The sequence below is a fragment of the Rhinolophus sinicus genome, linkage group LG09, assembly GCF_036562045.2.
Source record: "Rhinolophus sinicus isolate RSC01 linkage group LG09, ASM3656204v1, whole genome shotgun sequence".
In the NCBI taxonomy this organism is placed as follows: Eukaryota; Metazoa; Chordata; class Mammalia; order Chiroptera; family Rhinolophidae; genus Rhinolophus; species Rhinolophus sinicus.
In genome coordinates this window covers 39,836,681-39,864,421 of record NC_133758.1, presented here as the reverse complement: position 1 = coordinate 39,864,421, position 27,741 = coordinate 39,836,681, and the positions used below count along the sequence as shown (strand labels likewise).

The 27,741-nt window shown below is 40.9% G+C and overlaps 1 protein-coding gene across 3 annotated transcripts; it reads left to right on the top strand.

Annotated features, from left to right (window-relative positions):
• Positions 1-894: 894 nt before the first annotated feature.
• LOC141573156 (calcium-binding tyrosine phosphorylation-regulated protein-like) lies at positions 895-27,586 on the top strand. 3 transcript variants are annotated; one of them, XM_074340218.1, is made up of 6 exons: positions 895-1,120; positions 3,628-3,788; positions 3,887-3,940; positions 14,446-15,687; positions 24,417-25,024; positions 27,225-27,586. In XM_074340218.1, the coding sequence occupies exons 2-5, from the start codon at positions 3,641-3,643 to the stop codon at positions 25,013-25,015; spliced, it is 2,043 nt and encodes a 680-aa protein (XP_074196319.1). In that variant the 5' UTR covers positions 895-1,120; positions 3,628-3,640; the 3' UTR covers positions 25,016-25,024; positions 27,225-27,586. The 3 variants fall into 3 exon arrangements, with proteins under 3 accessions (XP_074196319.1, XP_074196318.1, XP_074196320.1); XM_074340217.1 differs by having other exon boundaries at positions 3,621-3,788; XM_074340219.1 differs by lacking the exon at positions 24,417-25,024 and having other exon boundaries at positions 3,621-3,788.
• Positions 27,587-27,741: the final 155 nt, after the last annotated feature.

Here is a 27,741-nt window from a genome sequence, read left to right as displayed (position 1 = left end):
GTGACAAGAGGGAGCTTGTCTGCCACATAATAGGCATTTGGTAATAATTATTGAATAGATGAATTAATATCCCTAGAAAACGCTGTGTGCAGCACAGATGTGGAATTGGAGTTTCAACAATGCCTCTATTGCAAAGTACTCTGGAAGCCATAATTTTTCTCTGAATTAAAGTTTTTGGGTTTTTTTGTTGTGGTTATTGTTGTCAATTATATGCACTGAGGATACTTACTGGTTGATTTCTAAAGATTCTTGTTGCATTTTAAACCTTTGAACATCGATTCTAATGAAGGCTGCTTAGAATCCGATGTTTCTGTCTATGGTGTTAATGCCCAGCGCAAATATGTGAGCCTGACGGGGTGAAAGGGCAGACAGTGGGTATTTTAAATGAGTCAGCGTTCCTTTCGTTGGGTAAAACTGAGCTGATGTGATACACAGATGCAACTCTAAGACTTGCAACCTGTTGCTGGCAAAGGTATGACTTGGGGAGGATAGACTGTGGCTGCGGTATTGTAAGAATCCGAACTACCAAGAAACCGGAAACTGCAGAAATAATGCCAAATTTGTCTTTCCACGGGCCAGTTTCTCAGGGGGAAAAGTACTGTGTCGCGTAAAATTATTGTCTTTATATTGGTGTTTGATGTGCACACCGTGGCGAAAATTACTCTTTGACACAGTGACTCGAGAGTAACGGATTATGGGAGGATGGGTTGTGTGAAGAGAGGAGTTGACAGCAAGACAGAACAGGCATAAACCTCTTCCAAATCAGCTCTTCGATTAAGCGCCCAAAGCGGAGAGGCTGTCACCTTGACCTACACCTGGACTCCCGGGTTTGGAAACGGCCGTTTTCCTCTGCCCTTTGGTGTCCTGCCAGAAAAGCTCGCAGCCTGCCACGTGGCTGGCGGAATTCCGGCCTTTGTCCCTTTCGGCTCCCTATTGGCTGGGACGCCGAGGCCCCGCCTCTTGTCGTGGCCGTCCCTGGCCGGCTGCGTGGGCGCGGGCTTTATGAGTCACGTGCTGACGTCCCCAGAGGTATAAAAGGCCGGCAGGAGGCGCCCTCCTTTAGGAGCGCGGGCAAGGGGGCAACGAAGAAGCTTGTTCGAACGTAGCCGCAAAGGAGGAGGTGGGGCGGGTCCCTTCTGCGCCCCGGAGGCAGTTAGGACGGTTCCTCAGTGTCGGGAGAGGCGGAGGGCCGCCCGGGTGGGAGTGGGGGCCGCTAGGGAGGGGCCGGCCACACAGGTGAGTGTGGCAACAGCCGGCCAGCGCCACTGTGGCCGCGGGTAGCGGACCCGCTATCTGCCTCTCCTGAACCACTTGGCTTATCAGGATGCCCGGTTTCCCACATTTCACTGCCGTCTCCACCAAGCAAACCAAAGGGCAAAACCAGCCCAGACCCAGCGCGTCCCGCAGAGCCGGCCCAGGTCTTTAGGGAGGGCGTGGAGTGCGGGTTACGTTTGGAGTGGCTCCGAAGCCCCCCACTCGCATCTTCAGTCAAAGGCACTGCTTCCCAGGAGGGTGTTACCCTGTGGCAGTGGGTAAAGGAGGTTCACAGTTTGGCGCGCGGAATGTGGGTTCTACATTTGTTAGTTTTGCAAAAACGTTCTTTAAAGAAGAGACGAGGGAGCAGTTATTAAGCTTTCACTTTCAAACAACCCTCACTGTCTGTACTTGTGACTTTTCCCCTTGATGTAGTGAGGCTTGGTGTCCCAGTATTTCTCAAGTTGCTCAGCACAATTCCTGGTACAGGATTGCGTTGTAGGACGCTCAGCATTCCTGGTCCTGGGGCACTAAATGTCCCCACGTGTTCAGATAGTCTGGTGGGCTGGAAGCGCCGCCTGTGTTGAGGAAGGTTAAGATCACCTCATGGCTGCTTGCCCCCCAGTTTGTGGCACCAACTGCTAACTTCCTGCAGAAAGTGTGTTTTGTTAGCTCCCACGTGGCTATTGATAAGCCACTTTGAAAACATGACCCATGCACTTACACTAGGGTGCAAAGGATGTACTTAAAAAAAAATTATGTATGTATATAAATGCATATGTATGTATGTATATGTAGCATATAATTACTGCCTATGTCCCTTAACATTTAGCATGTGGGCCTGCCAACCCTGCATACTGTTTTCGGTTTTGTTTTTCACAAATTTTTTTTTAATGGTTTAAGTCAGTGCAGTTATTTTTAATTGTACTCTGATAGTTTCATTTCCTTAAAGGATTCAATACACTTAGTTATAGTCTCAAAGGGTTTGCTCTGGCCAATCCAGCTTCATGTTTTTCCTGACCTTTTTGAAGATGAAATGTACTTTCAATTATTCAGCATTTTGCTGTGACACATTAGTTGCTTTTTATTAGAGCTTGGCCCCTTGTATAATTGCTGTAACTATACTGCCTCTTAGCTCCATGCTACTTGTTAATCTGTTTACTGTAGGGTTGTTATGAAGGACATGGTACATTATGTCACACACTATTCTCCTCTGTATGAGGACCCACAGGAGAAATTTCTCGTGGGTCTCAGTGTCCAGAATAGTTGTGATTCTCCTAAGCTACTGATTTTTTTAATGTCAGAAAACCTGAATCACTTAACCACCAGTTTCCTTTCTTGTGATGGCTGCTTGGTAGCTCAGGGACTGATGTGACACCCCATCTTTTATCAAAGTGTAGGGTCTGGGGCTTTTATTGGAATACTAACCTTCCCTGTAGCTTCATCCTATTTTTCCTACCATAATTTTTCATTTATCACTGGACTGATTTCCTTCAATATTTAATTTTGTTCTTTATGTGTATTTATAAGCCTTCTTAAACCTTTTTTAGAACACAAAAGAACACACACACACACACACACACACAGTTTAGGGTGGCAACCTCTGCAATTCTGAGAATTAGTTTATACTATGCAGTACCCTTGGTGCCACTTAAGATCCAGATACTAGGGCACAGGTTAAGGAAGGATATGAGAAAAGAAAGAGGTGCACCTGGTGGTAGGTGGTACAATACCACATATAACTTATACCTATTCTGATTAACATTAAAAAAATTAAATATAAAGCTAAAAATGTATACTTAGATGATCAATGTCCAGGGACATATTTAGAAAAATGTATATATATAAAAGAAGACATTTTCTTGCAGAAACCCTACTTTGTAGCTCCATTGGATAAATGTACAGAAAAGTCAGTGCCCATGTGTTTTGGAGGGATATAGTTTGGACACAGATAAGCTTAATTTATTTTTCTTGAAATTTTCTTCTACAAAGTATCTACTGAATTTTACAGAAACAAGTTTTTTTTGTTTGGTTGGTTGGTTTTGTTTTTTTCCCTGTTTTTTTTGTTTTGTTTGTTTGTTTGTTTGTTTTTAAATATCCTGTAGTGTCTGTCACAGCTTTTCCCATGAATTTCTGTAATAGTACTAGATTGCTCGCCTGCACATAAAAACCTACTGGTAATGTCATTTTTTAATCTTTTTACTATCATCAACAATTAGCCTATTTTACTAGGATAAATTTTAAGAGATTAGAACTAAAGCTAATAATTTTAATAGGAGATATATTTGTTCTTAGAAACTATAGTTAACTCAAATATTTTAATGAAAGAATACACTATGAGACTTTGTTCTTCTTCATTATTTGAGATTACAGACATCTGCCAAAAATGATTTCTTCAAAGCCCCAAATTGTCATACCTTATGGCCTCAAGAACCTGCTCGAGGGAATTAGCAGAGCCGTCCTCAGAACCTGCCCGCAAAACATCACCCAGTTTGTAGCAGTTTATTTTGAAGAACTTATTCTGTTTAGAGAAGGTTTGTTATTGCTTTAGATAGTATATTTGTTGCTCTGGAAAAGAAAGAATTTTAAGTTGGGATTTCTTGTATGTGATTTCCTGTATTTATTCCTTCAGGGAATTCTTGTCTGGATATAAAAGATCTGGTTAAGCAATTTCATCAGATTAAAGGTAAGTACCGCAATTGGTAATAGTATAAGAATACTAGTTATAAACTATCGCATCATTAATAGCATACATCAAACTTCAGAGAGATGCCCACAAATATTATCTGTTTAATCACACTGTTTATGTTTAAATAATCAAACGGATGCTTAGTTTTTTATATTGAATCAGGTGTTTTTTTAAACCTGGGGACTGACATTTTGGAGGATTCTAAATTTTAAGAAGGCAAAAATAGGACACATGTATTGAAAACCATTTGGTACAATGAGAACAGGATTTGTAAACTGGGACTCAAACTTTTCCAATATGCCCTGTCTTTAAGGAAGTACAGTGACCTTAAAAAGAATTAGATTTTGTAGTAATAAAGACTCAAATTATAATGAAATACATTACTTAGGAAAGTTGTATAAACTTTCACCGTAGAAGATTTTTTGTAAAGAAGTTTACCACGCCTTTTTTCTCTCCCCATGATGGTTTAACTGCAGTCCAGGTTGGAGGACAGGAAATCACTGAGGTGTCACTGACCATCTATTCTGTATGTGTCTCTATGTAGTGAAGAGAGAAGTTTTTCACAGAAATTGGTCTCTCCCAGGCTCTTTGACATAGGGCTGTATATCTGCTTAGAAAAACAGTTGTGTTTTATGTGTATAATGTGTAAATGTCTATCTTATGCAAACATGACAGCATGAAACTGAGTTTCATGATGAAAATTTGTGAAGATCACTATAAACAAAAAATATATTTTGGTCAAATCCCAAGGGCAGGAACTCATGTCTAAAAGAATGGTAAGAAAAAGCTTTTGGAAGAATTTTGTGTTGAAAATGGAGACTCGTGTTCAGTGTGGGAAACAAATAAATTCTGGCTGACCACCATTTTGGAATGATCATAGAGAAAGAAAACGTATGATCAGTAAAGTTTCAGCCAATTTTGTATTCTACCATTGTGTGATGTTAATAGATAACATGGCCCTGATAGAGACAAATCAGCAGTAAGTCATGAGCGTTTGGACCTGCGTGAACAGGACACCCATAACAGAAACCAAGATTAACACGAGTCAAGCATTTGAAGGGGCAGGAGAGTGAATGGCTGAGATTCAGGGATATTTTATTGCCCAGTCTGGCTTCTCTCCTGCATGGTCCTGATGGCATTCTCAGCTTACCATGGGAAACAGCTCTGGGATTTGCTTACCACCAGCAAGGTGTACAGACAAGTGCTAGAACACTGATCCTCTCCCCCTCCCCATAAGCCTGGTTTCCCAAGCAGTCAAGGTGATTATGGCCTTTGGGCGTGTGTCCTCTGTACCAGGAGCTGTTTGAGAGCTAGGGGAGTGTGCAAGCTTACTGTGTTTGAGAGTGGTGATGAAGTCAGTGAATCTTTATGATGAAATGGAACTAACTGTTAGCCTTTGATGCGAATTTGTTTACTGAACAACTTACCCACCATTCCACTTAGCAAGTAGACTAAACTAAAGTGGTTTCTGGTCCAGCTAGGTTAATGTCTTTGACTCTCAAGTGTTCAAAATTAACATAGTGAATTAATGGAGCAGTTATACTTTCAATGGAGGTAAGGGGCAGGCGATACTGCTGCTTTTCTCTACTAATAACTACAGATGTCAAGGAAATTGATGTAGTGTACAGATAATCCTAAAAATCAGCTCACAGTGTGGCTGTAGAAGGCAATTGCTCTTTAGGCAGCAGACTAGAAACGAACACTGCTTGTTGAGTTTAGCGAGCAGATGGGAAGGTAATATGAAGGGATGACCAGAAAACATAGAGTTCAACGTTATTGTCTAATATCAGTTAGGCTCATTTCTCTGTTGGCCTTTTATTGTCATCCTGAATGGAGAAACTGGATCCATTAACTCAGGTCCTACCATAGAGACGGCATGAGTCCACCTACATCCAGGAAAGCATCACTATGGCGCCTGTTTATCTGGGGATAAACAGACACCATAAGGTTCCCACTTGGTACAGGGCATTTCCTCCCCCGAGTGACATCCTCCTAACCCACTGACTGGTTTAATTCCCCAACTGCTATTCCTGTGGGAGCTGTGGGTAAATTTGGCTGCATGGTTGTTCAGTTCTCTACAATAAAACTTGGGTTTAAGAGGCGGCATCTTCTCCTTCCTCTAAACAGAACTTAAGTGGGTCCCAGTATTAACTATGGATGGTGGCACTTACAATACCCTACATGTTCTATTGGTGCAGAGGACTGTGGTTCTCCCAGGCTTTTGGTGACTCGCAGTATGGGGAAATTAACCATTCTTTGAGGACTAAGTCAAGTGACTTATTCTAGTCTTTTAGTCTCTTCAACAGGAAGTATTAGAACTTGATCATGAGGGCAAGAGCTAACTGCCACCCGTAATGCACTGTCCTCACTCATCTCCCAGATGTGAGCATGAAAGACGTGTGTTTCATAAGAATGTTCAGCGGGATGCTGTATCCTCCAAAGTTATTGCCGATTGGTTAGTTCGCTGCCTAGCAGCACTACCTCCAAGCTGCCCATATGCATGGAAAGCATGGGGATGAATACATGCCTACACATATCATTTCTTTGATTTGAACTCTTCATCCTGGGATTTTTCTTAGAAGGAGCCCCATTCTTGGTAGGCCTCACCATAGGGCCAGTAGTGTTTGACCATCTCCCCAGTGCCTTCAAAATGTTATGCAGAGACAGGTGATGGAGTAGGGAGGAGGAAAAGAAACAGACATGGGAGCAAACTTTTCTCACCTTTCTGTTGTCTCTCATCTTTTCCCACATTTTCTGGAGCCTAGGATCTTTAAGATGGTCCCTGACTCTACCCGAGCCTTCATTGTGGCATTTCACCCACATATGTCCATTTCTAAAACAGCTCATACTATGAAACACATTCTTGGATCCCCCTCTTGTTTTTCTGCAGTTTGATTATAAACAGATCACATGACCATATGAATCAACAAAAGCTCCCCCACTTCTCAGTCTTCTCAAGCGAGTTTCTTCATTATCCAAGTAAATCATTCATTGGGGGGATTTTAGAAACTCAGGAGTTATTTTAAGGTGAAAGAGTTGTCTCTTAAGTGCCACCATTTAGTATATGCTAGGAAAAGAAGAAAGAAGGGAATGGTATTTATTGAGCACCTGTTTTCTCCTAGGCACTTACAATATATTTTGTCAGTCAAGACAACTTTACAAGGTAGGGGACATCATTCCAATTTTACTCAGAGAAATCTGATGCTTGGGCGTGATTAAATAACTGACAAGCTTCTAAATATTAAATAATTGGTAGAGTTAGGATCTAAACTTAGATCTTCCTAGAAGCATTATTCATTCTCTTTCCACAATAGAGTCAGTAATGTTCTAGCATCGCTCTGAAAAAATCTTAAATTCTTGAACTAAAAGAGTGAAGGGAGAGGTATTTAAGCTCCCCTTTCCCCCATTATCTACCACTATTTCACTTCTTCCTCCCCTGTCACCTTGTGTGGACCTGAAAACTAGATTGAGTTAATTCTGATCTTTTCACCACTCAGTGAAAAGGGCAGTGGTTTCTCCTTCAGAGAATCTCAACACCACTATCACCTCCATTTCCCTAAACCTAATTGAGTCCAGTTTCCAGTGTCAGCCTCCAGCAGAGGTAAGGAAAACCACCTCTTTTGAAGAATCAAGAAGGCCTAGCCCACCTGCATCCCCAGCTGAGTTACCCTGTTAACTTTTCTAACTGATCCTGGACATTCTTGGCTTGGCCAGATACTAGCAATCATACTCAGGAACTGCTGCTGATCTTTGGGCCCAATTTCAATTCCTATGCAGCAACACAGTAGTTATGCATACCATTCAATATTGTCTTGAGTTACTTATTCATATTAAATATTCATAATAAATGTGTTTACTTTCTTATGCCAAATTCTGTATTTATGCATTATTTTTCTAGTTGGTTACACATACTTTAGGCTATACACTCTTACTAAACAAACAAGGAATATAACTATTTTGGGACGATCCATACTAAATTTTGGGAAGCTCTGGTGCTACTCAGCACTTTTCTGAGTATTTTTTCAAGTAAGGTTATTCTGATTCCCTAAACACAGACATAAAACGTATTATGCCAAACGGACCCTTTTGTTTCTTGAGTCTTTCACTTGCCTAGGCGAGGTCATAAACAATTTTATTACCATGGTAATAATTTCATGAAGATATAAAAGGTTTGAATGATCATCTGTGATGTTTTGGGGAGGAGGTCTTAGGTCCTTCATGGGTCTTAGTTCTTTCCCATTCCGGTAAGATTAATCAGTTGGGGAACAGGCTATACTAAACAAAGGAAATAAATTATCGAGCATGGTATAGTCAAGAATTGGGGTCAGATTGTCAGACTAGGGGCAGAAACATAGGGTCAGCATTAAGAGAGGAGGGGGCTGGGTGGGAAGCAGACAAGGCAAACCAGGAAAGCTAGAACAGGAAACCAGGTTGCCAAGATGAGAGCAGGAGCACAAGGAGACAAGAGTCAGTATGTGAAAGAAGAACATCTTGTGCTTATAACGTCTCACTCTGCTATCCAGAAGCTTTGGTAGGTCCCCTTATTTCACAAAATCCAAACTCTTCAACGTTGTAAGGATACTTTTCAAAAATGTTAAACTAGTGTATTGAATTCAGATAACCTCTAATATTTCCTGTTCTGTTTATCTCTACCCATTGAAGCATTCATTTGCTTTAAGGGAAAGGCAAATATAGCCTGGAGGAAGGAAGTCATTGCTCAATATTGAATTTCCAAAGTTCATAGTAAGAAAAGTAAAACTTTGGAGTTTTGCAGGAGCCTGTTTTTGTTAACATTTTTTTGGAATTTTCAGAGCTGATTTTTGATTTAAAAGCCAAAGCTACCAGAATCAAGTTTTTACTTTATATGAGCCATAGAGGAGGGAATAAAAACATAGGATATAAAGTCTTTTCCTGCTGCAAAGGAAAGGGAAATGAAAGGTCCTTCTTGGCAGTGGGATTGTGGTGCTGGGGTGTGGGTAGTGTATGAGAAGTGCTAGCTGACATTAAAATGATGGACAAGGAAGGAAGGTAGAATCTCTGATCAAATCTTTTACAATCTGGGCAGAAGGGTTGTTTTTTGCTCTCCCCTGTGCTGTCTAGAAGAACGCATGCCTCTCAGAGTAGCTGTGTGGTTAGCATGGCCCTGCATTTAGCATGACAGATGCTACATTCAGTACCTACACTATTATTATCGTGATCAGAGATTCAGTTAATATTTGTTGAATAAAAGAATTTCATTTAAAGCTATAGATGATAAATAATGGGAAATCTTTCTCAGATGGGCCTGAGATAATATTTCTGGTTTCCTGTGACCTATGTGTGGTTTTCAGTGGGTTCAGATGTGTTTAGATTGTCCCAGAGTGCTGACTAGCAAGGAAACTCTTAAAAAATTATATGTACTGTATATATTCCAAATTCTCAACTTTAAGCACGCTACTTAAGTTTTCCACCTCCAGTCTTTATCTCCTGTCTCTTCTCCTATTAATCACCTCTCCTATCTCCTATTATGTCCTACTTCTTACTTTCCTGTTGTCTTTGACAATGTTCAGACTTCCTTTTAGTGCTAAAATATGCCTTTTTCCTTATTCTTCCTTGGCAGTTATATGTCCCAGCACCCCAAGTCTCCATATGAGTTCTGCTTATTCAAGAATTAAGGGGGAAAAGGGGTGGTAGATGAGGGTAAAGTGGAACAAATATATGGTGATGGAAGGAGAACTGATTCTGGGTGGTGAACACAATGGGATTTATAGATGATGTAATACAGAATTGTACACCTGAAATCTATGTAACTTTACTAACAATTGTCACCTCAAAAACTTTAATTTAAAAAAAAAGATTTACTGTATGCTTGGATCTTATCTATCTTATTGGTTCCATGGAATTTCAATATAAGTATTCTACAATGAGTTTTAATCAGTCACTTTATTACACTTAAAAAGAATACTTAAACTTTTTACAGGAATGAAGACCTTTAGCTGTGCTGTTAATTCTGAGAGTCTGTGCAGTTTTATTATGGTGGTGGTGGTGGTGGTGGTTAGTTTAAGTGGAACCAGTTCACTGAAGTCACATTGGGTTCATCTTCATAAAATTGATAAAATCAACCTGTTACCATGAATGTATCTCAGCTCTTTGTCTTCTTGAAGGAAAGAATTCAGTCAAGAGACAGAGTTTGTGAAGCATACGAGATCTGACAACTAAGTTCGAGAACTTGTTGCAGTGATGTTGCTTTTCTTTTTTGATATCAGAGGGATTATACATTATGAATTTGTACCAACTGGACAAACGTTAACCAAGCTTACTATTTGGAAGTGCTGAAAATGCTGCATGAAAAAGTTAGACGACCTGAACGTTTCGCCAACAATTCATGGCTCTTGCATCACGACAATGCACTAGTTCACACGGCACTGTCTGTGAGGGAGTTTCTAGCCAGTAAACAAATAACTGTATTGGAACATCCTCCCTACTCACCTGATCTGGCCCCCAATAACTTCTTTCTTTACATGAAGATGAAGGAAATATTGAAAGGAAGACATTTTGATGACATTTATGACATAAAGGGTAATACGATGACAGCTCTGATGGCCATTTCAGAAAAAGAGTTCCAAAATTGCTTTGAAGGGTGGATTAGGCGCTGTTGTCAGTGCATAATTTCCCAAGGGGAATACTTCGACGGTGACTGTAGTGATATTCAGCAATGAGGTATGTAGCACTTTTTCTAGGATGAGTATGCGAACATAATTGTCAGAACTTGTGTGTGTGTTTATGTGTGTATAGTCACAGGAGGTGGAGTACAACATAGGGAATATAGTCAATGGAATTGTAACAGCTATGTTTGATGTCAGAGGGGTAGTACTTTGGGGGGGTTGTCACTTTGTGGGGGCTGCAAATGTCTATTACATTGTTTTGTACACCTGAAACTAAAACAAAACAAAACATAAAAACAAAGAATAAATTTAATCAAGGAAGTGAAAGACTTATACTCAGAAAATATAAGACATTGAAGAGAGAAATTAAAGAAGATAGAAATAAATGGAAACATATACCATGCTCATGGATAGGATGCATTAATATAGTTAAAATGTCTATACTACAACCACCACCACCATCACCACAATAAAACTGCACAGACTATCAGAAGCATTAATATAGTTAAAATGTCTATACTGCCAAACAATATATAGATTCAACACAATCCCTATCAAAATACCAATGACATTTTTCACAGAACTAGAACAAATAATCCTAAAATTTATATGGAACCATAAAAGACCACGAACAGTCATGACAATCCTAAGAAATGAGAACAAAGCAGGAGATGACACACTACCTGATATCAAATTATACTACAATTCTATAGTAATCAAAACAGCATTATATTGGCATAAAAACAGACATATAGATCAATGGAACAGAATAGAGAGCCCATAAATAAATCCATGCCTATATGGTCATTTAATCTATGACAATGGAAGCATGAATTTACAAGTCTATTTAATAAATGGTGCTGGGGAAATTGGACAGATACACGCAAAAAAAATGAAACTGGACCGCTTTCTTACACCACATACAATAACAAACTCAAATTGGATTAAAGACTTCAATGTAAGACTCAAAACCATAAAACTCCTAGAAGAAAATATAGGAAGTAAACTAAGCTCACAGATATTACCCTTAGTAATATTTTTACTGATATACTTGGCAAGGAAAGCAAAAGAAAAAATAAACAAGTGGGACTACATCAAACTAAAAAGTTTTTTCACAGCAAAGGAAATCATCAACAAAACAAAAAGACATCCTGCTGAATGGGAGAAGATATTTGCCAATGATACATCTGATAAAGGGTTAATATCCAAAATTTATGAAAAACTCATACAGTTCAACACTAAAAAAAACAACCCAATTGAAAAATGAGCAGAGGACACAAAGAGACATTTTTGGACACAAAGAGGACATACAGATGGTCAATAGACATATGACAAGATGCTCACCATCATTGATCATCAGAGAAATGCAAATAAAAACCACAATGAGATAGCACCTCACTCCTGTCAGAATAGCTGTCTTTAGTAAATCAACAAACAAGTGTCGAGGATGTGAAGAAAAGGGTACCCTCATGCACTCTTGGTGGGATTGCAAAATTGGTGCAGCCACTGTGGAAAACAGTATGGAGGCTCCTCAAAAAATTAAAAATAGAGCTACTTTACGACCTAGCAATTCCACTTCTGGGTGTTTATCCAAAGAAATCGAAAACACTAATTTGAAAAATATACGCATCGCTATGTTTATTGCTGTGCTATTCACAATAGCCAAGATATGGAAACAAACAAAATGCCAACTAAATAAAGAAATTGTGGTACATTTATACAATGCAGTATTACTCTGCCAAAAAAAAGAATGAAATCTTACCATTTGCAACAACATGGATGGAACTAGAAGATACTATGCTAAGTAAAATAAGTCTGAATGAGAAAGACAAATACCATATGATCTCACTTATATGTGGAATCTAAAGAACAGAATAAACAAGCAAACAAAACAAATAGATTCAGAGATACAGAGAAAAAACTGATGGCTGCTAGATGGGAAATAGGTTGGGGATAGGCGAGAAGGTGAAGGGATTAGAAATTTGTAGTCACAAAATAGTCATGGGGATGGATATCAAATACAATATAGGAAATATAATCAATAATGTCAGGATCGTGTAGGGTGCAAGATGGGTACTAGACTTATTGGGGGGATCAATTCATAGATTCTGTAGATGCCTGACTACTGTGCTGTACACCTGAAGATGATGTAGAATAATATCAAATGTCAACTATACCAAATATATATATATATATATGGTCATGGGATGTAAAGTATAGTATAGGGAATATAGTCAATGATATAGTTACAGCCATATACGATGTCAGAGGGGCAGTAGACTGGGAGGGGGGTTTTCACTTTCAGAGGAGGTATAAATGTCTAATCATTATATTGTTTTATACACCTGAAACTAATAGAAAAAAGGGAAAAAATGTTTGGGAAAGGATTATACAAGGTTTACCATAATAATTAAAATAAATATATAAAGAATAACTAAAATAAATATATGCATAAATAATATATGCAAAATGTATCAGTAATCACGAATACAATATGTCAAAAACTTAATTTCCTGATTTAAACTAACTGAATTTACTTTCAATTGTCAGCCATTTTAGTAGCCTGTAAAAGCTTAAAAAGCAATAATAATACAAACCTATCACTATTTGTTATTTAAGAAAGTAATTTTATATCCTCAACAGTGCTTAGTACAGTGTCTTAATACAGTATAAGGACTAGCTAAAGTGTATTAGTGGATAAAAGGCTTTGTTAAAAAGTGGGTGAGGGAGTCCCAAAGAGTGAATGGTTAGGAAAATGGGGTTATTATTCTAAGTAAGAGTAGATGTAGCTTTTCTTTTTCTGTACATGATCATTTGGTGTTGGATTCACGTCCAGAACAAGACACCTACACCTTGAGTTTACAAGAAATCAGCAGCTACAGTGGAAAGAGACATTTTCTTTGGGAAGTATCTGAACATATGAACATATGTCTCCAAATCAAGTTTTGACTTGAAGCAAACACATTCTTGTAAAGCAAATTCTACTTACAGATTTCATTATGATATTAGGGGAATGCATCCCCAAGAGAAATCCTCGGTAAAGTCAGCAGATACGAAAACGTTCAGTGAGGTGGTTACACAGGTGTGTGGGTGACAAGCACAGGATTTCAGTTTTCCAGCTCTAGGAGTTCCTATGTCATCAGCTGCCTTGACCTCCCAAAACTTCCAAGGAATTTTCCTCATGCCTGAGGATTCAGAGTCCATACTGATGGATCCAGAGGTCACTTTTCTGCCCCTCTGTCTGAGGCAGCAGGAATTTGGCTGCATTATTATGCCGTGCCAGGGGGTGCTACCATTTTTAGGTTGGAAAATGTGATGTTTCCTAATGTAAAAATACCCTATCATCCTCAAGTTTTCCAATTCGTGAGGATAAAATTAACACACAATTTCCTTAAATTGAGGAATGCCTTTATTAATATGACAACATTTGTTTCATTACTGTTATTATACCAGCTGAAGATTAGGCATTTATTGGCCACACTGAAGTCTTTTCCCCGCTTCCTTAGTTGTGTGTGGAAGTTTGGGTCAGCAGCTTTTTGCATGGAGGTTTTCAGCTTCCATATTTCTAGGCAGTTAGGACCTTTCCCCTGATGCTGACCAGCCAGAAGTGGTATCTGGTTACTAGTTTTGTCACTGTGCTACTTGGAGTCCCTCATTTCTAAGGAGATGAACTGAGGTCTTTTGAGTGCATAGGACAGGAATACTTCCTTACACACTCGAATCACAGATATTAGAAAATAAAGCAAAACCCTTTGTACTTGTGTATATATATGACATTTGAACACTGAACCTCTTGTTGCTTTCTTTAAAATTCTTCATTTCTGGGATATATGCTTATTAATCATCTTTTTTTTTTAGTTGAGAAGTGGACAAAAGGAACAGCACAAGAGAAGATATCCAAAAGTGTAAAAGAACCAACAGAAATACCTACCATTTCCCAAGAACCTACACGGATACAAAAATCTACGGACACAAGGGAGGACGGTATAGCTGGACCACTGGTTAGCAACAAAACCACTCAGTGCCCTTCAGCTCATGCTGAGCTGCTCCCAGAGCCTGAGGAGACATCCGAAGCAGTCTGCGGTCCTTCAAATCCATCCACGCCCAAGACCACCACCCCACCCTCATCACCATATCCAGCAGCTGTCTCCTCAGAGTTGGCCTATGTCCCAGCTGACCCAGTTCAGTTTGCTGCTCAGATGTTAGGTAACGTTTCATCTATTCATTCTGATCAGTCTGACGTTTTAATGGTGGATGTGGCAACAAGTATGCCTGTTCTTTCCAACGAGGTGCTGAGCTCAGAGGCTGCTGAAGATAATGTGGTGGCTGCTTCTGTTGTGTGTTCTGGAGAGGGGGTAGCAATGCAGGTTGTAAACTACACATCTGTCCATGTAGACTTGGGTTCTAAACATAAAGACGATAAGGCTGAACCATCCACAGCTCCCTCACTCCCCTTGCAGGATGAACAAGAACCTCCTGCTTACCATCAAGCTCCTGAGGTCCCTTTGCAGGCTGGTATTGAGGTTACATCAACCATTCATATATCATCCATCTATAAAGATGAGCCTGTGACTGAAGGAGTTGCTTATGTGCAGCAAATACCAGAACAAATAGCCGTCCCTTTAAGCGATCATGTTGCTTGTCTTAAAGAAAATGAGCTGTCCCCACCAGTTAGTCTCATACCTGTAGGCAAGACAGCCTCAGACATGTCTGAAAAATCTGCAAAATGTGCACAGTTGGAGGATGCAAAATATGATCCCTCAGTCTATATGGAGGGAGAAGCCACAGTTGTGATCTCTGACAACTCTTTGAAAGGCCCACCTGCACAATCCCTGGATGCAGAGGGCTCTGCCAAAGCAGTAGGCTCTGAGAACTCTCTGCACCTTGACGTGGAGATCGTTGCACTAGTGCCTGGGCAGGAAGAGTCATGTGAAAACTCTGCATCCCAGGAAAAGGAGGTCAAACCCTCTGGGGAAGCTGCAAAAGCTGGGCACTCACGTGCTTCTAGTGGCCCCCTTCCTCCTGTTCCAGAAGGTTCTGCTGAACTAGAAATTGAACCAGAATGGGAAGCAGCACCTGAGCAAGGTTTGCTGGAGCCAGGTAAGAAAGTTAGATACTCACAAAGTTGAAAATTACTTTCCAGTTCACATCTGTATTTCAGGTAACCATCTAGGTAGGCTCTCTGAAGGTTGGTCAAAAGTCTTTATTTTCAAGGGTTTTTGAAATGCCAAACCTATTTAAAGACTTTGTTGTATTTCAAATTTTACTCTCATGAGATGAGCGATTTTAAAGTGACGTCACCAAAAGTTGTTCTCAAGTTTGGTCAATCAGCGCTTTGTGTTCTTCTTTTGAACATATTATGTAGTGAAAAGCGTTAGAACCTGCTGTCAGGGACAAACATATTCGTGTGTTCTGAATACTCCTACTGAAAAGCTGTGATGAGGGGATGTTGGTTTGAAATGTCTCACTTGTGAATGTAAGGTCAAACTACAACAATGCCTTCACATAGGCTATGGCATTTTAAAAGTGAAAGAAATGGTGGTGTGTTGGTGCTTTCACATGGAGGCAGGAGCCAGGAGCCAGGTTTGGGGAGTTGGTCAAGCACTGATTTCCTGCCTGCGAGCTTCCTCAGCTGAGGGAGCAGCTTCATAAGCAGTTGGATGGAGAGAGGATGGGTCAGGTTGAAGGTCTGTCTGTCACACAGGAGCCGGGAGGTAGCAGCACCAGAAAGGACAGGCAGGTGCTTGAGCCATAATGGACGCAGCTGAGATGATGGCTTCTTCTATTAGTTCCCCCACAAGTGCCCACATCAAGCTGCCTTTGGCTGCTGAACTATCGCCATGGTTTTCCTGTGACACAGATGGGATTTGACCTCTGTCTCCATCTAATTATGGCATTTGGTCTGCCCACCGTCCTGCCCCATCTAGACAAGTGCACGGTCCTTGTGCCGTTGAGGATAGATGGGACGTGCATGAGCCAGCCTCCCCCATTTCTTTTGCAGAAACTCCCTGAACTTTGACTCTTGCTAGAGCCAGAATGTTACCAAAAGGACTGTTAACCAAGCAGGTGTTTAGAGAACAAATTGTGTCTGGTAGTGTGACAGGGGTTCTGCACAGCTGAAAAGGCAGAGGCCGTGCTGAGAGTGTAGTGTGTGGGCCTGGCATCACACCTGTGGCTTATGCAGCACTTCATACCAAGTTACTGTTCTCCAGTGCTTCACTATTTCTCAAGCAAGCGCTAAGAGGGGCGTTAACAAAAATACTGAAGACTTGGCTTGTGCATCTGTTTTAAGTAGCTTCAAGAAAGATCCATTGAAAGTATTTGAAGCTATTGAAAACACACTAGCTTAATTGTGTGCATAGCGTAGTCTCTTCTGGGGAAGCGACAAAACTGCAGCAGTGACAGAGGGCCCAGCATTCAACAGAACTCGGCACATTTGGGCGAAGTTCAGCTCTTCCATCAGGTACCTTCTCTCCTCCGTCCCATCTTCTAGGCCGCAGTCCTCCAAGGCAGTGCTGTCTTCATTAGGAAAGTCAAAGCTGACATTGTAGAGTCCTTGGTGTAAGCAGATGGATGGAATGCCTCGATCTCTTAATGGACCCTGTGGGACCACCAGCCTTTTACTGCCACTTAGGACCTACGATTTAAGCCTTTCCTAAAAGCGGTGTTCTCTGGGGTTCTGAATCCTAGATTATCAGATGTTTTGTGCATGGTAACAAATTAATGGGAAATAATACAGTACCTGAAGGGCCAAAGATATTTGATTATGTGATCAAAAGATGACACATAGTGCAGATTTCTTTAGAAAAGAATATAGAACTGGTGCAAGATCGTGGATTAGGTAAACGCTAATCCTACTGCATCCCAGGATCATACCAAAACAGAAATAAATTATAGAACAATCAACCTCAAGAATCATCTGAAGAGTAACTGAACAGAACACCTATAACTAAAGATATAAAGAAGAGGCCACATTGAGACTGGTAGGAGGGGGGGAGATGTGAAGCAGGCTGACCACCACCCCATGGATGGTGGGACCCTTCATGGGCCAGGAGGGATCCCTCAGTGGCAGAGTTTCCCCCTGAAGATGAGAGGTTCCAGCCCCACTCCTGGCTCCCCAGCCCAGGGGTCCTGTGTTGGGAAGAGAAGTTCCCATAGCATCTGGCAGTAAAAATCAGCGAGGACTCTGTCTGCCCTTCCTGATGGGGTAGAGGGTGGCTGGAAACCCAGATGCCCTCTTATAGAACCAGCATATGGACTTGCTTACTTGCGGGCACTCACCTGGTTTCTGGTGGAGGGGCAGTAGCTCAGGAGGCCCAGGGACAGGCGGGGAAGGACTGAGTTGTGTGGTTGTGGGGTGGGAGCTGGAGGGATAGGAGCCATTGTCCCTGTGTGGAACCTGACACACGTGTGTCTTACAGGAGGGTGCCATCTTTTCAGAGATAAGCCCTCCCCCAAAGGGCCAGGTCTCAAACCACATTGGTCTGGTGGAATGTGCACATGTGCATTGCCTTGGTGATGCCCTGGGTCCCTGCCCCATGCATAGCTGGTGCTACATCACACAGGACACTCTTGACTGCTGGCCTGCTCCCCCCCCCCATACACACACAGGCTGTAGAATCCTTCTACCATGGCTGCAGACCCACCGTAGCACAGGAAAGGTTTACTGGGCTGTAACCCAAGACTTGTGCAGCAGCATCTCTTGGGCAGTTTTCAGGAACCTGTGTGCCTGAGACAAGAAGTGACTGGCTGTGGTCTTTTCAGGCATTTTTGTGGAGTGATCATGGGCTCAGCACCAGTATGGGAGACGAGAGATTGCACCAACTTTGTAGAAAGCACCAACCAAACCTCTTAGATCCCTGGAATCGCACCCTGCCCACTAAAAGCTGCATGCCAGGTCACTCTGAGCATCTGGGTGTCTGGCCCCGCTCCACAAGATGCAGAGGCCTTTTACAACAGGGGAGGGTCTGCGATGGCCTAGGGCTATTTTGTTGGTGGTCAGTGACCCAAAACCAGTGCCGCAGCTACACTTAGGCAGCTCTCAGGGATTTGCGAGCCTGAGGCAAACGGTGGATGGCTATAGTATACTAAGGGCATTTCACAAAGTGGTCACAGGCCAGGCACTGCCTCGAGGTGAGTGGTGGCTGGTAGTGGTGTTCTCAGGGTGCTGTGCAAAGTGGGCACTGGCTGGTCACTAGCGTAAAAACTGCATCTGCACTAACTTTGTAAAAACCACTGGCCATGTCTCGTGATTCCCTGGGACTCTGCTCCACACAGCTAGTACTGTATCGCCAAGTGTACCCTCAACACTGGGTCATCCAGCCCGGACCGTGTACCTAAGAAGACTATTTATTTCAACAGCTGGGCCTTACAGGCACTGGCGGGTGACAGTAAGCTTAGAGGGCACTGGGCCTTTTGCTAAGGTGCCTCAGGTGGTAGCCTGCCTCTGTTCACAGCGAAGCCACCCACACATGCCTTCAGGTCCAGCACCAGGCAGCAACCAACCAAATATAGCTTTGTGCTCCTACTAGGTAGCTGTGGGCTGGTAAAGGGCAAGGCTGAAATTGGCCTGCACAGGAGCCCCTTCAAGAGACACCAGAAACAACACACCCAGAGGCCAATTTCAGACTATACCAGAACACTACCTGGCTAGCCCCACAAGGGTCACACCCAAAGGAGAGTCTCAACAGACACGAGCCTGCAATTGCAAATCCTCTGAGAGGTCACCCCCACACAGCAGCTCATATACAGTGGGAATAGCCAATCCTCACAGTCAGCCTGGGAGTCAATCCCACCAATCCGCCAAAACCAATCAAGGCTCAACTACAATGGAACACACACAACACACTCAAGGGACATTCCTGGAACACACGCACAGGAAATTAAGGCGACTGCACCATTGGACCACACAGGACACATACTACATAAGGCCACCCAGAAAAGACTGAGAGACATAGGAGATCTATCTAATACATAGAAGCAAACAGAGAGAGGACGCCAGAATGAGGAAACAAAGAAACATGTCCCAAATAAAAGAACAGGAGAAACCTCCAGAAATAGAACTAAATGAAATGGAGGCAAGAAATTTACCAGAGTTTAAAACACTGACTATAAGAATGCTTAAGGAATTTAGTGAGAATTTTAACAAAGAGATAGCAAGCACAAAAGAAGGACATAAAAACCATTTAAAAAAACCCAGTCAGAAAGAATAATTGAAATGAAGAATACATGAGAAGGAATCAACAGCAAATTAGATGAAGCAGAGGATCAAATCAGTCATTTAGAAAACAAGGTAGAAGGAAACACCCAATCAGAACAACAAAAATAAAAAAGAATATAAAAGAATGAACATAATTTAAGGGACACTGTGGGACAACATCAAGTGCAGCAACATTTGTGTCATAGGAGTACCAGAAGGAGAAGAGAAGGAGCAAGGGATTAAGAACCTATCTGAAGAAATAATGACTGAAAACTTTAACCTGGCAAAATAAATAGAAATACAAGCCTAGGAAGTGAAGAGTACCAAACAAGATGAACCCAAACAGGCAAACACCAAGACACATCATAATTAAAATGACAAAGGTTAAAGACAGAATCCTAAAAGCAAGACAAAGACAACTAGTTACTAACAAAGGAGTTCCCGTTACACTGTCAGCTGATATCTCGACAGAAACTTTGCAGGCCAGAAGGGAGTGGCAGGAAATATTGAAAGTAATGAAAAAGAAGGACCTACAACCAAGCTTACTACTGTACCCAGCAAGGCTAACATTTAAAATTGAAGGAGAGATAAAGAGCTTTCCAGAGAAGAAAACTAAAGGAATTCATTACTAAAGAGCCAGTATTACAAGACATGTTGAAAGGACTTCGTTAAGCAGAAGAAAGGAGAAAACAAATAAATGAAGATTAAAAATATGTATAATAAAATTATAATAACTATGTACCTATTTTACTTTAAATGTAAATGGAGTAAATGTTCCAATCAAAAGACATAGGGTAGCTGAATGGATAAGAAAACAAGATCCATGCATATGTTGTCTACCAGAGACCCACACCTCAGACTGAAAGACACAGATTGAAAGTAAACAGATGAAAATGGATATTTCACACAAATGGAAATGAGAAAAAAGCTGGGGTAACAATACTTATATCGGATAAAATAGACTTTAAAACAAAGACTATAATAAGAGACAAAGAAGGACATTATGTAATAATAAAAGGGTCAATCCAAAAAGAGGTCATCACCCTAGTAAACATCTATGCACCTAACAGAGGAGCACCTAAATTTATAAAGCAAAGACTCACTGACAAAAAGGCAGAGATCAACAGTAACACAATCATAGTAGGGGACTTTAACACCCCACTGACACCAATGGACAGACTTTCCAGAAAGAAAATCAACATGGAAACAGCGGCCTTAAATGACATACTAGAGCAGATGGATTTACTTGATATTTTTAGAGCATTTCACCCCAAAGCAGCAGAATATGCATTCTTTTCAAGAGCACATGGAACATTTTCCAAGATAGGCCATATGTTAGGCCACAAAATAAGCCTCAATAAATTTAGGAAGACTGAAATCATATCAAACGTCTTTTCTGACCACAGTGGTATGATACTAGAATTCAATTACAAGGAAAAAAACCCTGAAAAACACACAAATTTACAGAGACTACATAGCATGCTATTAAACAATGAATGGGTCAAAAATGAGATCAAGGAAGAAATCAAAAGGTACCTTGAGACAAATGAAAATGAAAACACATGGCCCAAAATCTATGGGACACAGCAAAAGTAGTCCTAACAGGGAAATACATAGCAATGCAGGCCTACCTAAAGAAACAAGAAAAATCTCAAATCAACAATTTATCTTGACTCATAAGGGAAATGGAAAAAGAACAGCAAAATAAGCCCAAAGTGAGTACAAGGAAGGAAATAATCTCAGAGCGGAAATAAATGAAATAGAGACTAAAAAACAATATAAAAGATCAATGAAACCAAGAGCTGGTTTTTTGAAAAGATAAACAAAATTGACAAACCTTTAACCACCCTCATCAAGAAAGAAAAGGAAGACCCAAGTAGAAATGAAAGAGGATAAGTGATAACCAACACACAGCAATACAACAAATTTTAAGAAAATACTATGAGTAACTATACACCAACAAATTGGAGAATCTGGAAGAAATGGATAAATTCCTAGAAGCAAACAATCTTTCAAGGCTGAATCAAGAAGAAACTGAAAATCTGAACTGACTGATTACTACCAATGAAATTGAATCAGTAATCATCAAGTTCCCACAAACAAAAGTCCTGGACCAGATGGCTTCACAGGTGAATTTTACAAAACACTCAAAAAATGATTAACACCAATTTTCCTCAGACTATTCAAAAAAATCCAGGAGAGGGGAAGGCTCCCAAGCACATTTTATAAGACCAACATCACCCTGATCCAAAAACCAGATAAAGACATTACAGAAAAACTATAGGCCAATATCCCTAATGAACATAGATGCAAATATCCTCAACAAAACAAACCGAATTCAGGAATACATTAAAATGATCATATATTATGATCAACTGGGATTCATTCCTGGTATGCAATATTGGTTTGATATTTGCAAATCAATTAATGTAATACACCACATAAACAAAATGAAAAATAAAAATCATATGGTCATATCAATAGATGCAGAAAAAGCATTTGACAAAATCCAGCAGCCATTTATGATAAAAACACTCTCAGTAAAGTGGGACTACAAGGAACATATATATGCCAACATAATAAAGGCCATATATGACAAACGCACAGCTAATATCATACTCAATGGGGAAAAGCTAAATGCATTCCCTTTAAGATGAGCAACAAGACAGGGATGCCCATTTTCACCACTTTTATTCAACACAGTCCTGGCAGTTCTAGCCACAGCAGTCAGACAAGAAAAAGATATAAAAGGCCTCCAAATGGAAAAGGAAGAAGAAAAATTGTCGTTATTTGCAGATGACATACTATATATAGACAAAGATCCCACTAAAAAACTATTAGAACTGATAAATGAATTTAGTGAAGTAGTAGGGTATGAAATTAGTATTCAGGAAAAAAACAAAAAACAGATAGGACTACAACAGACTAAAAACTTTTTTCACAGCAAAGGAAATCATTAACAAAACAAAAAGACAACCCACTGAATGAGAGAAGATATTTGCCAATGATACACCTGATAAGGGGTTAATGTCCAAAATTTATATAAAATCTCATACAACACCAAAAAAACAAACAACCCACTTAAAAAAGGGTAGAGGACCTGAATAGGCATTTCTCCAAAGAGGACATACAGAAGGCCAACAGACATGAAAAGATGCTCAGTGTCACTGATCATCAGAGAAATACAAATAAAAAACCACAGTGATACCACACCACTCGTCAGAATGGCTATCATCAATAAATCAACAAACGAGTGTTGGCGCAGATGTAGAGAAAAGGGAACCCTCGTGTACTGTTGGTGGGATAGCAAATTGGTGCAGCCACTATGGAAAACAGTATGGAGGTTCCTCAAAAAATTAAAAATAGAACTACTTTATGATCCAGCAATTCCACTCCCAGGTATTTATCTATGAAATCCAAAACACTAATTCAAAAAAATATATGCACCGCTCTGTTTATTCCCATGCTATGCACAATAGCCAAGATATGGAACCAACCAAAATGCCCACCAATAGGTGACTGAATAAAGAAATTGTGGTACATTTATACAATGGAGTATTACTCTGCCATTAAAAAGAATGAAATCTTACCATTTGCAACAATATGGATGGACCTAGAGAACATTATGCTAAGTGAGACTGAGAAAGACAAATACCATATGATCTCACTTATGTATGGAATCTAAAGGCCAGAATAAACGAGCAAACAAAACAGAAGTAAACTCATAGATACAGAGAACATACTGATGGTTGCTAGATGGGAGGGGGTTTGTGGATGGGTGAGAAAGGTGAAGGGATTAGAAAGCAGAAATTGGTAGTCACAAAATAGTCACGGGGATGTGAAATACAGCATGAGGAATATAATCAGTAATGCTGTAAACACTATGTAGTGTGTCAGATGAGTATGGCTCTTATTGGGGCATCACTTCATAGATTATGTAGATGCCTGACCACTGCACTAGACACCTGAAGCTGATATAGAATAATACTGAATGTCAACTATAATTAAATATATATACAAATATATGTGGAGATTATATATAGTCCTGGGATGTAAAGCATAGCATAGGGAATATAATTAATGGTATTGTAATAGCCATGTATGATGTCAAAGGGGTAGTAATAGACTTGGTGGGGTTATCACTGTATGAGGGGTGTAAACGTCTGATCATTATACGGTTTTGTACACCTGGAACTAAAAAAAAAAATAACTGCAGATGACTTAACCCTTTTTTCAATGGCATAAAACACTCTTCAATTGATTTTTTTTTTTTTGTAAAGCCAAAATTGCTGAGTTTCCATTTCCTCTTGAGGTCCCTGTAGAAGCCATGTCTAAAGTTTAAGTACCTGGAAACAGCACCTTAGAATGAGATTGCTTCTTCAGCCACAACTCTAGTGTCCTTGCCAGTTTCTATCGCAGCACTGTTCTCATTTTCCAACTGTAGAGAATCTCATTTCGCATTACCAAACACAATTTACTTAGCCCTCTCTATAACATGCTTTATGGCATATACTACTACGGCTGTTTGTTTATATGTAAAAAAAAAAAAAAAAATTTTTTAGAGATATTTCTGTGCATAGCACCTGGTACAGAGACCAAACCTTTAATGCCTACAAATTCTTTTTTATAGCAATAGCAACAAGCGAAGCAGGACAAGCACCACCATATTCTAACATGTGGACCCTTTATTGTCTAACTGATATGAATCAACAAAATCGCCCATCACCACCACCTGCTACTGGGCCTTTCCCCCAAGCAACCCTCTATTTACCTAATTCTAAGGATCCACAGTTTCTGGAACATCCACCGAAAGTTACTCCTCCAACTTATGTGATGATGGACAACAGCACGAAGACCGGGGCCCCACTTTTTATTCTAGTAGGCTCAAATGTTCAGGAAACGCAGGACTGGAAACCTCTTCCTGGACATGCTGTGGTCTCCCAGGCAGATTCCTTGAAGAGATACGCTACAGTCCAAGTACCCATTGCGGTTCCTGCAGATCAGAAATTCCAGAAATACCCCCCAAGCCCCCGGAATGCTAGTCCTCCTCCAAGTGGACAAGATGTCCCCAGGCCACAAAGCCCAACTTTTCTTTCTGTTGCTTTCCCAGTAGAGGGTGTAGCCAAAAAGGGTTCAGGATCTGGTGACAAATATACTCCCTTTGGGAGTTATGGTATTGCTGGAGAAATAACCGTGACTACTGCCCATGTTCGCAGAGCAGAAACTTAAAACTGGCAGGTAAATTTCCATACCATAATATGTGGCAGTTTTCAGCATTGTGATTTGTTAACCTGGAGACTGAGATATTTAAAATTTAAATTGAATCGAGATATGCAATGAGTTGGGTGTCCTCCAATTTGCTGAGGTTATTGTCTCCAGCTTCCTTACCGCCTAATAAATGCACAGCCGTGCATTGCACCATGATCACTCACTCCAAGGATCTGGTGCTCAGACCGGAACCAATCACCTCTGAATACCTCCTTCTGTGTCTAGTCATGGACGATGCTGAAGGCGGATGGATTTAACAAAAAATGAAAACCATTCTTAGTGTCGCCAGAGGCCCATGGGGATATCCAAGAGAGGACTGCACCCAGAGCAGTGGTGTCCAGGTCCTGGTCTCCACGCAAGAAAGGCTTCAAGAGGGAGACAGATGTAGGAAAGCACGGGGAGTTTATTGAAATGAAAGTACACACGAGAGGGAAAGGTGGGCGAATTCTGAGCAAGTCCCCAGGAGGAAGGCCTGACCGAAAGTTTTTATCCCTCCCAGGGCAGTGACGTCCCATTGATGTTGCTCCTCGGTTTCCCGCTTTTTCCTTCCTTATTTGGTTTCTCCAGAACTGTCCTGGCATCAGATGCATGCTGGGAGTCGTAGTAACCACAATGTAAATGAGATTGAAATTAGCTCAAGGTCAAATCCCGGGCATAGGGATTAGCTTTCCTGGATGAAAGAAACAGTTTTCCTCCAGCCACAGGTGTCAGATACACTCAGTTGCTACTTGTGTAACCAGTGAGGTTCCCCTTTATATCCTGGAGGGCGTGGTCAATTTCCTAGGCTACTTATCCCGTCTCATAAAGTGGGAATTTACAATCTACAGTAGTACCTCGGTTTTTGAATGTCTCCATTGACGAACATTTCGGTTTATGAATGCCGTAAACCCGGAAGTAAATGCTTCAGTTTTCGAACATGCCTCGGAAGTCAAACATGTCACGAGGCTGCCCCTGAGTGCAAGATCCTGAGGCCTAGCTGTCGGCTGTTTTTGAACTTTCATAACTTGAACGGTCTTCCGGAATGATTATGTTCGAAAACCGAGGTACCACTGTAGTTGCCATGTCGAAGGGGTAGGGCGGAGCAGAGACCAGACTTAATAAGAGCAGGGAACTGGACAGCAAGAGATTATCCAATCAACGCAGTAAAGAGTTTTCCCTCCTAGAGTGAGTATTTACAGCAGAGTGGAAAGATTGGAAACACAGTAAAGAGCTCAAGAGCGCATTGGAATTAACTGTCGATAGCACAGTTTTATCAATCAATTAAAAAAATTTTTTCATTCCACAAGTGTGACATACTGTGCTAGCCCCTCCTCCTCCACTTGTGTATAGGAGAGTGAGCAAAACATGGACCCTACAGTCAGTGGGGGAGGTTAAGAAAAAGGAAATTGTGAAGTGTGATGAAGAAAACAAACAAGGTACTGATACAGGCCCTCCTTTATTTGGCCCAGATGTAAACTAATATATGAATGAAAAGAGCCAGCCTTGCAAAGAGCCCATAGACAGAGCCCTAGGGCAGGAAAGGTCATTAGAGTTCCAGACACTGCAAGTCGGCCAAAATGAGACTGGCTGGGAGGAGCTGGGCGAGAGTACATGGGAGGATGTTGGAGACGTGAAGAGGGGACCATAATTTCGGGTCCCTGCATACCAAGAAAGATTTGGAATAAAAGTTCAATGAGAAACTAGATGAAGGGTAGATCCTGCTGGCTGAAAACCAGTCAGGAGGAGGTCATCAGAGGAAGTGGGGAGACGAGCTAAGAGTATATAATACCTAGACACCAATGAGTTCAGTTACTTAAAGCATTTTGTGGGGATTTCAAGCTGAACATCTGATGGACAAAAACTGGATTTCATTCACAGGCAGGTTCAAGTATTACAGTAACTATGTTTAAAGTGACAACTCTTAGTCATCAAAATACCTTAAGGCCATGTGCATTTACTCTTCTCCCCCTTTTTAGACTTTTAATGGAATTGTCAAAATGGCTGTTTTCAGGATATGTTAGGATATGTTCAATGCTAGGATAGGTTAGTGCAAACGCACAGGTAACTGATTAGTTAAGAGCCTAGTGCCAGAGAGCAGGAGGGGAGATCTTGCATTTCTGATCTACTAGTTTCACATGTTTTATTTCATGATTAAATTTAAACAATTCGATGCTTATGTTATTCCTAACAGATGCGGAAAATGAGGCTGCTTGAATCGACCTTCAAGGTGGAGTCTGCCACTAAGTGTAACGTATCAATAAACTTCACGCGAGCAGAAAACCTTGCATTCTTGCTTATTTTGTAATTTAGGAGGTATACAACCAAACACAAAAAGCCCTTAAATCTTTTCAGACTCGTGACAGTAGCATTTTCCAGTTGTTGCACACACTGTAAAAACAACCAACCATTCCCAGTGTAGCTTTTCTCGCCAGGTATTCCCACTCGATAATTGTGTATTTGTCATTCACGCATTCAATGAAGTGAATTTGACATTCAATGAAGAGCAGCACCTTGCTGTAACACCGTGTGTATTTCCCCAGAGACTACTCACTCCGACTGCCTACTCACCACTGTGTTGGCCACGCAGCTGGTGTCTCTTGGGCACTGGGGTCTGTGGCACCACAAGGACTTCTTTGTAAGGACAGTCTTGATGATTTAGGATAGCATGAAGTGGCAACGTTAGCACATTTGAAAGTTTCAAAGAAATC